At 50.2% G+C, this 16,089-nt stretch overlaps 1 protein-coding gene across 1 annotated transcript in view; it reads left to right on the top strand.

Annotated features, from left to right (window-relative positions):
* Nucleotides 1-16,089, top strand: part of ADGRD2 (adhesion G protein-coupled receptor D2) — a 53,430-nt gene that overhangs the window by 7,118 nt on the left and 30,223 nt on the right. Inside the window, exons 5-13 of the mRNA XM_067541709.1 lie at nucleotides 547-706; nucleotides 7,247-7,321; nucleotides 7,965-8,028; nucleotides 8,925-9,161; nucleotides 10,088-10,741; nucleotides 11,546-11,644; nucleotides 12,279-12,364; nucleotides 12,966-13,244; nucleotides 15,063-15,174. Of these exons, the coding sequence (XP_067397810.1) occupies nucleotides 7,274-7,321; nucleotides 7,965-8,028; nucleotides 8,925-9,161; nucleotides 10,088-10,741; nucleotides 11,546-11,644; nucleotides 12,279-12,364; nucleotides 12,966-13,244; nucleotides 15,063-15,174 (1,579 nt within the window). The 5' untranslated portion in view covers nucleotides 547-706; nucleotides 7,247-7,273. The remainder of the gene's footprint in view (nucleotides 1-546; nucleotides 707-7,246; nucleotides 7,322-7,964; nucleotides 8,029-8,924; nucleotides 9,162-10,087; nucleotides 10,742-11,545; nucleotides 11,645-12,278; nucleotides 12,365-12,965; nucleotides 13,245-15,062; nucleotides 15,175-16,089) is intronic.

Below are 16,089 nucleotides of genomic sequence, written 5' to 3'. Positions count from 1 at the left end.
CTCTGACCTTGGGGTTCAGCTGCACAAAAGTGGAGCACCCACAGGGACACTACGCGAAGAAGAGGAGAGGGTTACTCACCTTGTGCAGTAACTGAGGTTCTTTGAGATGTCCCCCTGTGGGTGTTCCACTACGCACCCTCCTTCCCCCCACCTTGTAGTCAAATCTTTAGGCTTCATGGTAGAGAAGGAACGGGGGGGAGGGAGGCTGGATTGTGTGCACGGAAAGGGCACCAACAGCACTGCAAGACTGCTATGGTGCATGCACGACTCTGGCAAACACTGCTAGCAAAAATCTCTGAGCAACAACGCGAGGACGCGCAGGCACCTAAAGTGGAGCCCCCACGGGGGGGGGACACATCTCGAAGAACCTCAGTTACTGCCCAACCCTCTCTTCAGCATACTAACTTGCAGTCCAAGTGATTGTTCCTCCCCAGCCATGGATGCCTCTTGTAATATAAATAACAACTGCCCAGAGCCTAGGGAAGATCTTTAAATAGCAGGGAAGAGGTGAGAATAGGTTCTAATAAGTCTTTTTTTTTTTTATAGAAGGAATTTGAATCCCTCAAAAACCAGAAGTCAGAAAAACATCCAAGTCTGAGTTTCCAAGAGCTTAACGTTTCCTACTATAAATCTTTAAGCTGTGACTTGAATGCTCTGCAGGTGGCATGGGAACTGGCCTGTACAATTGCTTTGCAGTGTCTGAAAGGTAATGAGTAGCTATGAAGCAGCATCTTACCCTTGTCTGGTCTATTTGGAGATGAGGGTTTTCAAATTGCTGGGTGGTCTTGCATGCAGGTGCAACTAAACACTGCAGATTTCCACAAGGAATATAAAGAATATGCTTCAGGCAAATGCAGCTTGTGAATGTATGTAATTGGATCTTTGGGCTTGTCTACACTTACCTCAGAGATTTGGCGGCAGTCGACCGGAGTTACGCAAACTACACAAAAAACTTGCGTAACTTCCATTGACTTCTGTGCTTCTGTTCTGTGCTCCATCTTCACTGCACTGCGCCACTTGAAAAGGTGGTCTTAATACATCGATTTCTGGATCGACTGAGTGGGTCTTCACTGACCGCTCAGTCGATCCAGATAAGTCGATCGGATGGCGGTGAATTTGCCGCCGTCAGTGAAGACATTTGCCCTCACTAGGACCAGCTACTGTTTAAAGTATGTAGAGTGAAAGATCTTGGCAAAAAACTATGGAAGACTTTCAGCCAAAAAGTGTTAACCGATTCCACAGCTAAACTGTTTTCAGAGAGCCAAGTGTGTTCAGGAAACATTGGGCCTTATTCTGTCTCACTTTTTTTGTTCTTTAAATCTGGATGGGTATGTCTACTCTGAGGGCGGCAAAGTCGCTGCCACCAGCTCGATCTTTCTGGATCGATTGAGCGGTCAGTGTAGACCCGCTCAATCGATCAGGAAGTCGAGTGAGTAAAACCACCCCCTATGTCTACACTGACGGCAGATCGACTTATCTGGACTGACTGAGCGGTCAGTGAAGACCCGCTCAGTCCATCCAGAAGTCGACGCTATTAATCCACCCCCTCAAGTGATGTAGCGCTGCGTTGATGGGAACGCGGTTCCCGTTGGTGCAGTGCAGTGAAGACGGCATGCAGAAGGGAAATACAGCAGTCGACGGGAGTTACACAAGCTACTGTGCGTAGTTTGCGTAACTCCCGTCGACTGCCGCTGAATCTCCAGGTAAGTGTAGACCAGGGTGCGGTAAGTCAATGAAACTACACAACCGTAAACTCCTGTAGGTGAGATGAGGGGGGGGGGGGTACTAGTCACTTAATGAGGACTGCTTTTTGTTCTCATTTCTCTTCCCCTCTGTAAAGTAGGCAGCAGACATTATACCTATCTCATGAGTGGGGTCGAGAGCAGCACAGCTCAGGCAAGCACCCAGTCAGGACACCTGCATTTCAATTCTGGCTGTACCAATGACTATCAGTGCCTGTAGGAAAAAATTGTGTAACCTTCTTTTACAGCTGGGTATATAGGGAACACTTACCTCCTGTGTAGGTGTGTCAGAATTATTCAATATTTGCAAAAATCTCCAACTAGTTAAGTGCTTTAGACGGTCTGTCTCCCTGTAAGCAGGAAAGCACCCCATTAAATATTTGATGAAAGGTATAATCTAAACTCTTTTTTCAGTTCTGACCACCTCCCCCGCTCCTCCTAGTGGACCACGACCCAGACATAGCAAAGCTGAAGCAAGCTACAGGGACCTTCTCCAAAACTGCTGTGCCGCTCGCCAAAACTTTCAACGCTTTGTGCAGTGCTGTTCAGAGCGAATCTCCTCATCAGTCAGCTTACCAACCGGCAGTGGTGACTAAGCAGACTGAGGCAGCTGCCTCCCAGATCCATTCTTCTGCTAGAGATTTATTACAAGTAGCAGAGACACTGGGGTGTGATAATTGCCTTCATTCCGGGATAGAGGCCCTGAGGAACAAAAGGCAGTTGCCCATGAATCCAAGGCCTGACTCAAGCATTCACTTACGGGGGAGGAGTGGGAAACTATGTGCGTGTTGCTGTAGCAAAGCTGAATCGAGCATTAATCAAAAGAGGACCTCTCCCTTGAGAAGCCAAGGGTGTTAGGGGGTGAGGGAGGTGGCCTAAGTACTCTAGCCTTAAAATCCTGCCTCCCTCCAGGTTCTGTTTCACGGACTGCTGGGGAACATGGCTTTGGAAATCACAAATTCACACCTTGTCCGGTCTGGGAACCTTCATAAACCTTGTTCTAATCTGTAAGGAGCCAGGCATATAAATGGCTAGAGCCAGTTTTACTTTTTTTTTAATTATTATTATTACACAGGCGTGGAAAGTTGGTTATCACTGAAGTGAAATAATGTTTATGCAGTGGGAGGGCACTGTCAAAATCCAGCTCTAATAAAAGAAACTAGCCTGAATTTGAACAAACCGGTAATGTTTTCAATGATCTCACCGCTGTGATGAGTGTCTTGGGTGCCATAAACTGCTGGTAGGGTATTCAGTAAAGATACCTGACTACTTTGATGTACCCGAGTACCACTCCCTGTATCTCAATAATACACCTGTTTCTGCTTCCTGTTTTAAAATAATGTAACTGGTTTTGCTAGAACTTGTCAAAGGGGCTCTTCTCCCTGCCTTGGCTAAATCAGGGCCCTCCCCGTTGCTGCCCACAAGGGTTCACCACCACCTGTCCACACTGCCCAAGCTTTTATGAACGCTAATGGCCAGTGTTTTGCCAGGTCTTCGCTCTTATGTAAACTAAACCCATGGGGAGGCACTGCCCTGCCTGTGAAGTCTGCTCTTAGTCTGCTCCCCGGGCCTGGGTGCGGGGTGAAAACAGGGAAGGCCTCGAAGCCTTTAGTAGGCCCAAGACAGCCTCCCTCCACCTACCCCGCTACTGCTCCAGGCCCAGGCAGCCGGCGCGGTCCATGCCACCCGGGCTAGGCGCTCACTAGCGTTTACCTCAGGCAGGGCTTCTGGAGCTCGGCTGTGAGCGAGGGGCTCGCCGCCTTCCTACACCATGGCAGGGAGGGCGCTGGGTCAGCACCCACCTCCCACGGGCACGGGGCCCAGCGACGCGGCAGGGAGCCCCGGGCCCGGTGGACTGGCGGGCAGGGCAGGGCAGGGTCTGGTGTGGCTGGGCTCCTGGGGGCAGCGGGTGGAGCTGCCCCTTTCCCGCCGGTGGGGCTGGGCCGGGGGCAGGAGCCGGCTGGGCTCTGACTGACCGCCCCGGGCGGCTCCTCCGAGGGGGCGGTGGCGTTTACGCAGGCGGCTGCGATTTGCATGTGAATGGCCGGGCCGGAGCAGCCGGCTCTGAGCGCACCTGCCGCGGGCCGGGCTCGGGCTGGGGCTGGGGCTGGGACGGGCTCGGGGCAGGGAGCGCAGCCGCCTGGCGAGCCGAGCCGAGCCGAACCGAACCGAACCGGGAGCCGGGCTGGGGCCCCTCGCCGGTACTCGCCGCCTAGACGGCCCGAGGGTCTCTCCCGTGCGCCCAGCTGCCGGGGAGGGTCGGCGGGTGGCAGCGAGCGAGGCGCTGCCCCGGGGCTCCGGGCTGGCGGGACCGGGCAGCGGTGCCCGGGCGCGGGGTGCTGCCGGCTGGGCCGGGCCGGTCCGGTCCGGGCTCGGCGCTGAGACGGGGTAAGTGGATGCGCCGGGACGCGCGGTCTGTGCCCGGCGCTGGGTCTGCGGGAGCCGGCGGGGCGCGGGGTGCCTGGGGCTGGGCCAGCCCGGGCGGTGTTGCTGGGACCAGGCGTTTACACGGCGGCGCTCACGGGCCCAGGGAGGCCGGCCGGACTTCTCCCCAAACCCCAGCCTGGAGCGGAACCGGCGGGGCGGGAAGCGGGTGTTTGTTACACACAGCCCAGCCACGGTGGGCTTGGTCCGGCCAGGACCTTGGCTGGCCCCGGCCGAAGAGGCTCCGCCGCCGGTGCGGGGCTGGGGTGTGAAATCCAGTTCTCTGGCCGCTTTGCTGCTCCTTTGTGTGTGTATCCGACGCTCAGTCCAGGGTCAAGAGGCTCGTATTTATTCATCATAAACCAGCTTCTCCCGAAACTAGATTCGTTTTATTTAAGGACACGATGTTTGAGTCTTTTAGTCCGTCGCCTTCATTTTCAGGTGTGTGTTGGCGCCAGTCCTGTCTGAGACCTGCCAGGAGTGCGGGGCGCTGTCAGTCCAGTGCTCGCTGCTTTGTCTTGCTTTACTTGCCTGGCCGGCTCTCTGTGGGGAGCGGAGGTTATTAAAGTTCTCCCTGGGTCATCCCTGTGAGGTGAGAATTAACAGATTCGTCCGGCAGGTCTCAGATATTGTGTTTATACAACATCACCCTTCCAGTGAGAGCAATTCCCTTCCCCCCACCTTGCACCCCAGAACCTTTCTGCTCCCCCAAGCCGCTCTCAGAGCCAGAATCACCCACCACCAGGAATGGATTTTACATCATTTACAGTGAAAGGAAGAAATCCCAGCGGAAGAAGCGAGGGAGTGTGTGACTTTGGTGTCAATGCCAATAGGGTAATATTGCATGAAGGGATAGAATAATTGGGGCTTAGTTGCAGTGTTGAGAAAAGAAAAGATTCTTTAAACCTCTAGGCCCTCAAAGGGTTGATGGTGGAGAGTAACAAGTGTCATGCGGGTTTGGTTTTGGTGCCTGAACTCATCTTCCTTTAACAGCCACAAACAGGAGTTTGGTCTGGAGGCTAAAGCACAGAGCTAGGCAACAGAAAGTCTGGGTTTCATTCCTGGCTCTGCACTGACTGTCTAGCTAGGGATTTTGTTATCCAGGCCACGCATCGCTGTAGCATCTCGTTGTCTTCTACATCAGTGCAATAGAAACAGAGAGGTCACGAGCAGACTTCACGGAGTCTTTGGCACTTCTCCCAGTGGTGTCAAAACCCTGATGAGGGTAGGGAGTGGTTTGTTTGGTGGAGTCAGTGGGGTTTGGGAATAGAAGGAGTGTTTGTTTCGTATCGTGAAAGGCTTTCTCAAGGAGGAAGTCTTCGCAGTGTTTCCTAAAGATTGGCCTGATCTCCTCTGGAAGATTGTTCCACCACCGGATCCCCTCGACCAAGAATGCTTTGACCCCAGCTCTCACATGCTTGGTCCCGGGCTTTGTCATATGCTCCGTCCCAAAGGAACACAGGTGTCGTGTGGTTCATAGATTGAAAATTGGTCTTAGAAGTAAAGGGGGGCTTGATCCGCCCTGGGTTCTGACTCACCGTCAGACCCTGGGAAACTTCTCTGAGCCACATTACCTCCTTCTTCACACATGGGAAAGCAATGCCAACTTAAGGGGTGTGCTGGGAGGTTTTATTCACTGCTGATAAAGGGCCTGGTGAAGCTGAGGTGAAAGATGCTAGGGAAGGTAAAATATTATTATTGTGCTTTCCCTTTCAATGGACAAGAAGCTCGTTTTTCAGTCAGATTTTTAAATGTTCAGATCTGTCTTTGTCTCTGATGCAAATTAACGTGAAACTAAAGGAAAGCGTCGTTGTCCTAAAGCGCACTTGATGTGCCATAGCTTTCCACCGTATTCATTTGCTTTGCCACCTGAGATGGTGGTGATATTTGCAAGCCGTGTGGACACAGTGCTTATTATAGTCAGTCATCCCATTGCTGCATGGTCATCTTATCTAGTTCTCTTTTCTATGCAGTCCCATGACTTCTGTTCTTTGCCTCCTCCCACTTTTGTCATGTTGAATGCACTGTTTTGTTTGTTTTCCTAGCATTTAGCATCCCAGTCACTGTGATGGTTTCTTCTTTTTTGGGGTGAGGAGGTAGGAGGGTGTTCCACCCCTGAACAGCTGACAATGTCTGTTTCCACCAGACCTGCAGGCTGCTCTGCTAAAGCCAGAGTCTTTGTCATATGTCTCCAAAGTGCTTCTATTTTAAATTCTCACTATCAGATTCATCACCAGTTCCTTTTTGGCCAGTGTCAGTTCCCCCCCTCTAGCTTTCCTGTAAAGCTAACTGTATGATGTCATTTTCATAGGATTCTAGGTGCCAATGATTGGCTTTTGAGAAATAGATTTTGTGTATGCAGGACTACCACAGACAGGGTTAGCGGTTAAAAGCAGGGGATTTGGAAGGATTTCTGGCTTCTCCCCTCTTAGCTATAATGCTGATTTGTTGTGTGACTGTGAGCAAGTCACTTAACCTCTCTGCTGCTCAGTGTACCCACCTGTAAAATGTAAGGGTTGTATCAGTTTGTGATGGTTAGTCTCTGCTACGTCTTATCAGAACCTTTAAAAGATCCCATTGTCTGGTCAGCACACCAAAAGGGAAATGTTGTCGAAGATCTAGTTTGACAAATGCTCATAAACGTAATTTATGCATCTGACTTTATTTAGTTAAAAGCAAGTAAGGAGGCTTCACTAACTTTCCTGCTTATGAGCTAATGATACAGCTTCTGTAAATGATACAGCTTCTGCATCCAACAAGGTGGGTTTCTACCCACGGAAGCTTATGCCCAAATAAATGTGTTAGTCTTTCAGGTGTCACAGGACTCTCGCTGTTTTGCTAAAAGCAGACTAACACGGCTACCCTTCTGGAGCTTCTGTAAAGTTGTTGGATTTTGGTATCTCATTTGCAACAGACACAAAGTGTGCCTAGGAATGTTATTTTGGTTAGCAAGCTACCTAAGATGGATTGAGTCTCCCCCCATTTCCGTAATGCAAGAGTTGCTGAATACACCAACATTACTGGGAAACCATGCGGCTGCAGTACATCTTTCGCTAGTAATGCTTTGTTCATTCTAGCAGAGACTGAAAGATTTCCAGCCCGACAACATGGCTAGGTGGCACTCGAGACCCGAGTATTGGTTCCTCAGCTTTCTGGTAAGTTTTACAAGGACTTCATTGCTTCAAGTAACTGGATAATTTGAATTTTTAAAATGGCTAGTAATTGTCCAGACATTTCACTAACAGCCATGATTTTGGAGCACAGGGCCTGAGTCATAGGCAAGGTCATTCTGCTATAGCTGTCTCCTAAAATAAAATGAATGAAACCTTCTAAATCTCTTCTTATAATCCTATGTATTTAGTCATTGGCTTGTCATTGATGGCACAATCCAAAGGAGATGGTTGCTTTTGGCCACGCTCTGGTAGATTCCATCTTCTATTGCTTCAGCAAGAGGTGAAGTATTTCACCTGGCAGATTCAGGGACTTTAATACTATCACTCTGCTTTTAGAGCCTCAGCAATGAATATTGTTGTATTTCTAGTTTACTGAGTGTCCCAGGTACCTGTGTGAAAGAAAGTCTTTTGCTATGAAACATTTATTTTCGGAGGGTCTTATAAATATATCTATATCTATATCTATATAGATATAGATATAAAAAAGAAGGAAAATGTGCTAGAATAGTGCTGTGTGAGCAGACACCAGACTCCATAGGCTTAAACAGGGAACTAAAGAGTAAACTACCCTCTTTGTTTTGTTGCCTAAAACGTTGCTCCGACAGTGTGGTGTTATTTCTTGCAGATTGGTAGCCTGTCCAGAAAATTCTTAGACATTGCAGCCCTTGCTGGTAATCACACTTCAAAAGGTTAGTGTCCTGATTAGCACTTGAATCTTTTTGTATAAGCAATGTTCAGCATAGAGAATCACTAATAGATTAAATTATGTTTGGGACTGTAAGAGCTAATGTTTAACTCCCCTGCACCACCTTGTTATATGGTTGTAAATTGCAACTAACGTTTGTTGGACCCAAATTTGATTGTGGGTGTAAATATTAGAATTTGTACAGCTAACCACCCAATGAGCAGGTAAAATCAGGTAAGTGCTGTCCCGACTGTTGATATTTGTGTCTGTGATGCCTTTGTGGGTGCAAACAATGTGGGAGCAATTTTGTGAGTGCAGATTTCCACTTGCAGATATGGAAAGTGAGGGGAGCTGAAAACCGGGACCGAAGCACTGTCCTTAAGTCCCTGAATTAGTTGAATAAGATGTCTTAAAGTGTATCCCTCATGTATATGGCAATGCGTTTTGCTTTGTCCTGACATTGCCACTGTTCTGGATATTTCATATGCACAAATGTGTTCTGAGGGCTGGGAGTGGGGAAGGCCAACACTTCCACGCACACATGCTAAAGCACAGCTCTCAGATCTTCCTCATTTTAGGCCTAAGGTGACCTGCTAAAGTCTGTCCCTTTTGCTGCATACAGGTGTGAGATTCTGCTTTTGACTCTGTGATGGCTGCACAAAACCCAAGTTTGTAAGTGCATGGCCAGTCTGGCTGGGGCTGCTGTGTGTGGCTGACCCCAGATGGAACGTGTAGTTAGCATGTAGTTAGTATGAATGAGGCTGTTGATATGAAGGCATCGTGTGTCAAGGGGTGAATGGGCAGCGAATGAAGAAACAGCTCTGGTGCTTTCTGCAAACCAGCATGTGTCGTAGTGTGCATGGTGAAGCACATGATCCAGCTTGCACATCTGCCTTTCAGATTTTGGTGCTGATCCTGCCACCATTGAGACCTCAGAAGATGTTTATGAATACGTGAATGTCCCTTTGGACTGGTGGCATGCGAATGGATACTGTGAACAACGCTTTGCTCAGCTGTTCCTGGAGACCAGGGACAGTGAGCTGGCTTCCGTCAGCAAACTGCTGCGCTCCCACAAAGTGCAAAGCTCTGTCTGGTTAGAGGAGAAGGAGGCGTTCCTGCGAAAACGGAAACAGAGACGTGAGTATAAGATAGGCATTAGGACAACAAGTCTGGTCTAGCCAGGGACAAAGATACCCCCTATCTAAGGCCCAGAGGTTGGATCCTTCTTTTACAAAAAAGATGTGTCTGGATATTGAGAGGGAAAGTTATTAATCTGGAAAAATTATTATTATTATTGTGACCACATTGCACGAGGCGTTGTACGGACCCAGGACAAAAAGACAGAACCTGCCCCAGGGAGCTTACAATCTAAGTATGAGACAAGACACAACAGAGGGACAAGGAAACCAGGAGAGAGTATTGGTCAGCAGGCCAGGCAGTGGCACATCAGATGCCTCACCAGTATCCAGTTGTTTGTAGGTATCCTGGGAGAGGAGTTTTAAGGAGGGATCTCATGCACTAGGGTGTCATGCGCTATTTCTCCATGCTCCGCCTCCAGGCAAGGATGGTTTTTCTGGATGTATTGCCTGGAACATATCTGCAGAAGTATCATGTAAGCAGTATGACTGGGGGCGTAGGTTGTAGCAATCCTACACTGGGTAGTCATATGACATAACTCTGGCAAGCCTAGGTCAGGTGATCTGGTAGGTCTTCTCTAGACTGCCTCCAGAAGATGGGGCATTGGTGATGAGCAGTTAATCCTGAATTCATTATTTACCATCCTGGTTGCTGGAAGTTTCACTTTCCAGGAGTGGCAATTGCAGAAATGCTCTAGTGTCAAACTCCCCTTTCCTCTCCAGACATCGCTGTAGCCAGCACCATCCCCTCTAGAAGCAGCTGAGAACCCGCAAGCGTGTATTTACTGTGTTGTGTGTTGGGGTCGAGGGCCTTTAGCGTTCGTGGAAATGAAATCAAATAAATGGCTGTATCCCAGAGAAAGGGAGCGGGATTTGGTCCATGTTCTTGCCCTGTCTTGGCTAAAGTTTTGAATGTTCTCCTTCCAGGAGTTCACACAGCACCAATCCTGGTGTTCAGAAACAAAACAGACACTAAGTATGTGAAGGTGCTGGTCGACTTCCCCGCGATGCCTGCTGTGACCGCCTGTGCCCACATCCAGTGGGACAACAAGACCCAGGAGATTTCCACCATCTTCTCCTATGCCGTCCCTGTTTTCATTAACGAGTTCCAGCTGCGCGGCTTCATCGATGAGGAAGGTTTTGTGCGATTTGCCATCATCGTCCATGGACACCATTCCCCGTACCTGCCGGTGTTCCGCAGCGACGGGCAGTGGCATCACTTTTGTGTCACTTGGCAGCAGCGGAACGGGACGTGGGCCATCTATGCCGACGGAAAGAAGAAAGCCTCTGCCTCTGGATTGTATGCCGCAGGGCCATCTGCCAGCCAGGCTATTTATGATCATGGAACTTTTATTATTGGGCAAGACCAGGATTCACTAGGGGGCACCTTCAAGGAGAAAGAGTCCTTCAGTGGGAACATCACTGACGTGACCGTGTGGCGGAGAGTCCTTAGCGAAGAGCAGATAGAGAGAGTCCGGTCCTGCTGCCCGATAGAACAAGAGCTTATCTTTGGGTGGAACAGTTCCCATCTGGAGATTGAGCCCACTGTACAAGAAGTGACAGCACAATTCCTTTGCCCCGGTAAGACTCATCCACAGCTTCAGTTCCCCAGTAAACTGGTTTAGATCTGGAGATCAGCAAAAGGCAGAGCCTTCCTGCACATATAGGTGTACCAAAGACAACTGCCTGCATGTAGGCATAAGTGTCACCCCTAGGAAGAAAGATTTGCACCGTTAGGACAAATAGCTGGGGAATGTTGGGAGGAAGGTGTGTCTTTTGCGGGGAAAGGAGGGTTGATTTGAGCGATGGGTGAAGGGGGCGGTCGCCATCCACATGAGATCTAACACAAGGCCCTTTTCATTTGTGATCATTAAAGATTCCATGATATTTTTCGCTACGAATGCCTGTGCCCTGGGCAGATTCCCACTGGGCTAATTATACTCTTCCTGATTCATATTTCCCCTCTAGTTTCAACTGGAGAAGTTAGTCTATGCTCGCTCTCTTGATATCAGTTGATTAGTGTTGCTGGCCCCTGTATATCCTCTTCATAATGCTTCGGGATCCTCCCGAATGAAAGGCGCTGTGTGGCACCGCAGTTTACCCAAACTGGCTTGACAAGAACTCAAGCCCTGGCATTTCTGTCGTCTTTGGGTATATCTGGGGTGGGCGTTTAAACTGTGCAGGCTATCTGAGAAGCTACGTTATGGAGCAGCACAAGCTGTGCATGCTCCAGACTGAGCATGGTAGAAGAGGCTGGTTAAGGAGCAGCTGGTGGTTTTCAGCCTTAAACAACGTTTGTGGATCGTTTGTGAAAATGCACTGTCCGTTTGGGGGACATTGAGTGTCTCACAGCAACCTGGGCCTTCTCTCTGTGTGTTTACCCAGGGCCTGTTGAGGAATGCAGAGTTCTTGAAGTTGGCAGCGGTGGAGTCAGTCACACTTCTTGTCTGCATCCCTTGCCTTTCGTCTGCCACTACAAGAAGGGTACACCCAGGGGTGTTTGTTTATTATTTCCGGTGTGGTTCCGCTCAGAGGTCCCAGCCAGGATTGGGCCCTATACAGACACCCAGAAAGGCACAGTCCCTGCCCTGAAAAGTTTACAGTCTCATCTGCAAGAGTCTCTAACATTTTCAACTTTCTAAATTAAATAAATGTCAAATGTGCTGTCGCCACATCCTTGGGTCAGGTACGTCCTGGCTGAATGCAAAGCAGGCAGGTTCCCACTTGCTCCTTTTACAGATTTTAATTTTGTGTCTTCCGTTTATTCCGTTGTCTCTTCCCCGCACAGCACATTGCAGGACTCCTGGCTGTTCTCCCCCTGACAGTGGCAGCGTGGTCGGATAAGCTCAGCTCTAAACATCTCTGGTCCTGTTGAGCAGGGTGAGGGGGGGAGGTCACAAGTTTGGCTGAGCAGCTGAAATTTCAGATCATGGTGTCTCCCCAATGGGTGTCTTTGCACTAAAAGTAAAAGACCTAGATTATCTCCCCCCGTCCTTGCAGCTTGGCCTGATTGTCCTCCTCACACCCCAGTTAATCCCAAGGGGCTCCTGTCCCGGCACTTGAAAATGGCCTTGCATTGGGGATTCCGGCAACACTTGTGTTTTTGTGGCGTTCTCAGATGTATATTTACTCTTGAAGAAAACCCAGTCAGGATCCAGGCCGCCATTCATCAGTCGGGTTAACACCCTCGCCAAGGCTACAGTGGTGAGTGTGCTAGAGCCCAGCCCCCAGTGACCTTTTGTTTCTGGGAGTTCCCGGTGCTGAGAGCAGGCCGGAGCTGACTTGCTGTGCCCATTGTTCATTCTTGTCCGTGTTTCCTTTTCTCCCAGCCCGAAGCTGTGTGGCCCTGGCCTGACTAGTGCTGCACTCCAGGGCTGGAAGGAAGCTCCCAAATAGACCCGCCATTTCTTTTTCTGGCTTTTAAAATATTTACGTTTGTATCACTTTGCCAAGCAGAGCCCATTTCCCGGCAGCAGGGGCTGAGCTGGGGAGCTCATTACCGTGAGCATGGAGCCCTGTGTACCGTAGCGATTCCAGGCCCGGTTTGCATGCTGAGTTCTGCAAGCGCCCATCTGCTCCCGGGTGGCTGAGCAGGGGCAGATCTCCCTTCCCTGGTACATGGTGCATTTTGCACTAGTCACCAACTTGCAGGTTAATGGCTTATGAGTGGCTGGCAGGGCAGCTTGCTAGTGTGTTGGGGGGTAGGCACAGCACATCTCACAGAGCCCTTAATAAACCCCACTTGGTTTGATGTCTTTGGGCAGAGGTGGAATCTGCTCTGGGATAAAAGGCTTTTCCTTGGCAGATTCCTGAGAATGTTTTCTTGGGCGATGTTAGAGACGTGAACATCTCAGCAGCTGTCAACACTCTCCATGCTCTGACGATTGTCCTGCGGGAGGAGGAGATGTCGGTGGAGCCAGCTGACCTTCTTGGCGTGGTCCAGTTTCTAAAGCAAGTTTCAGACATAGAAGTCCAGGAGCAGGAACGGCTGGAGATGGTGGAGCAGCTGAGCCAGTATTACATGGAAGTGATGGGACTGATCCTGGAGGAACAAAATACCGACAAGTGGTCAGAAATCAGCCAGGTGAAATAGGCTTGTGATGCATGTTCGAACCTACCTGCTTCACCTCACCGTGGTCTGTAGATACTGCAGTCTGGGTTTGTGCCACATCTGACCATGCTTCTGGTGTCTGCAGTTCCTTGAGTCACTGGATCACAATGATCTGATGACTAATAACGAGGGTAGGCCTACTGCGGGGCAAACCTCCCAAGGTCAGAGTTTGGGGCTGGCTGGAACGGGAAGATGAGGCTCTCTCTAGAGATTGTAGGTGCTTTGGGTCATGTGTACACAGCCTGCCTGGCAATGTCATGACACTTGCAATCCAACTCCTGTCTGGAGCCTGGGATTGCACAACCAGATGATTAGGGGAGGGGAGAATTAACCTGGCATTCTGAACCTTTGCAATGATCTGGTTTGGCTCTGGAGCTGCGTGAATGTTTTGGGGGACAGCGAGAGAGTTATGTAATTTCTGAACTGTCTCATCCTGCCACAGAGTAGCACCAGCATCAGGCATTGCTGTGTCTCAAGAGGCAACCCATAGACTCCTAGTTAGAAGCTGTCAAGCAGTGCATCAGGCTGCACGTCAAACATCTGCCTCCAGCAGGTCTCTTTGCTTGCCCCAGTAGTTGCTCACTCTCTCCTTTGCTGCTGTCCCTTGCTAATTCTCCTGAGAGCAGGTGAAGCCACACTGTCCTCATCCTTGTGAGCTCCCTTGGGAACACCTCCCCCTCCCCACTTGTGTACTGTTCAAGTTTGCTTCCCTAAAGACATGACACTTGCCTTTCACAGGCCTGTTCCTACGGGGTTACACGCTCCATGGCAGATAGCTGGCACTTGAACCCACACCTCATGCTGTGCCTGGCAGGGATCATGCTCTAGCTTTTGAAAAGTGTATTGTTGTAATGTTTGCAGATGGGATGCCAAGAAAGTGTCTGTTCCCAGACCCCAAACTGTTCCAAACACTGTAGAGCCTTGTGTGAGAAACTTTCATCATGTCACCCCATCAGCGCATTCGCCATAGGATACTGGGATTGGTTTGATCTCTTCTCATGCAGGCCCTGTCTGTGTTTTGTATTGACCTGGCCTCTCCTGTGTGTATGTGTAACAGCTACCGACTTGGCCAGTCCACTAGGGATTGTACCAGGGACCCCCAGAGACGCCAGCCTGAGTCTTTCAGCTTGAGCTCAAAAGTCAAGTTCTGTGGCCAGGTTACCTGCAGTGATGGAGGGTTAGGCGCACCACTGCCTCCTTCTGGAGAGCTGCTCAGCTGCATCGTAATCCCAATATCACCCGCAGAGAGTCTCCCTTAGCTCAAGTGGTAGGACCTCTGTGGGTGGGAGTGCTGTTGCCATGAAGTTCTGAGTGCCCGTGTTGTGCAGTACTTTCACACTTGTGACACAAGGTGATCGGGTGCTCAGCACCTCTGAGGATCAGGCCGTGAATTTGTAGCTCTTTGAGTAGTTGCTCAGCACCTTATGAGTAGGTGTCAGGGGATGGAGGGGAAGTATTCTACAGCATAGCCAACCCCAAGTGTTCAAAAATCAGGAGTCAGGCCCCCAAAAGCATGAGATTTAATAATAAAGTTGGGTCCCGTTGGTTTGCCTGTTGGTTTTTTGAGCTAGTAGGTTTCACATTTTCAAGTTTTTTTGCTAGTGGGGCAAGAGACGTATTTTAAAAACTAAAAGAAAAAAAGAAAACAGAGATTTCTCATGTCATCACTTGACTCCAGGAGCTGAGGCTTTAAAAACACCAAATATCATGAGACACGAGAGCTGGCAACAGTGGTTCTAAACTGCGCCATTTGATATAAGAAGATCCCACAAGTGCCTGTGTGTTTCTTAGATTATCCGAGGGCCTATGACTGTTGTAGAGAACATGAACAGAATGGCTTCCAATCTAGACCAACTTCTGACTGCAGAAAGGACAAAGATCGTGATCCAGCACAGGAGCGTGGGTGAGTAGGTTGTTTTCTGAGCCCGTGGCTGTGTTGTTATCGGGGAACGGGCCTGTCTCTGCTGACTCCTGCGAGGTCACCTAACACTGGTATACGAGAGCGCAGCATTGTGGCCAGTGGCGTCAGAGGCCTCTGCTGATTTGAGGTGCCTGGTTTCAGAGCGCTCAGCCTGAGGTGGGCCTGGCTGTCAAAGGTGCGGCGCCGACAGCTCCTGACGACTCGGTTGGAAAACCAGGCCCTGGGTGTCTGTCAGTGGGCGTGTGGAAGCCTCGTTTGGAAACCTGGCTGCAGAGAGTGAACTTTCTATTTTAAGGGTGGGAGGGGAAGCTTGAGGCAAGGCTGTGGCTGTGTTTCCTTCCTCGCTGACCACTGGAAATCATCCTGGAATTTCACTGTAAGCTGCCAGCCGGGAAGCAGGTTTACAAGAAATCCTTTCAGTGCGGCACTGAGGCCCGCTCCAATCTGAATGCCATTCCCCACCGTCTCCACAAGAGGGGGGTGCGCCCACACACATGGAGCCTCTCACCGCGGCTCTCCCCGTATTTTAACTAGGGGGTTTCCACGGACTTTAGTCCACGGGCCAGGGACAGGACACACTCACAGCCGCTGGCGGGAGAAGGCGAGGGGCTGGGTGGCGTCTTTGTCTGAGCAAATGTCTGGGCTGGGCTGGCGGCCTGCCTTAGGTTGTTCTGTAAGATACTCAGAGGGCTGGGGTAGCATGGGCCTGAAGGGAGGGATGGAGATAGTGGGGGGAAGGGATCATGCAGGCACCCCACTGAATCCTGGACACGGGACGCCCCGGCATATCCCTGCATGCCTACACCCCACAAAGCAGGAGTGCGCCCCACAAAGCAGGAGTGCAGGCTGTTCCCCTGGCCTTTGCTCAGTTTGCCGATCTGTGTTCCCACCACGTCA

Source organism: Emydura macquarii, unplaced genomic scaffold (genome assembly GCF_026122565.2).
Source record: "Emydura macquarii macquarii isolate MOO-44397 ecotype Brisbane River unplaced genomic scaffold, CSIRO-AGI_Emac_v2 contig_691, whole genome shotgun sequence".
Taxonomy (NCBI): domain Eukaryota; kingdom Metazoa; phylum Chordata; order Testudines; family Chelidae; genus Emydura; species Emydura macquarii.
The sequence above is the reverse complement of the archived record's forward strand: the minus strand, read 5'-3'. Positions and strand labels throughout refer to the sequence as shown.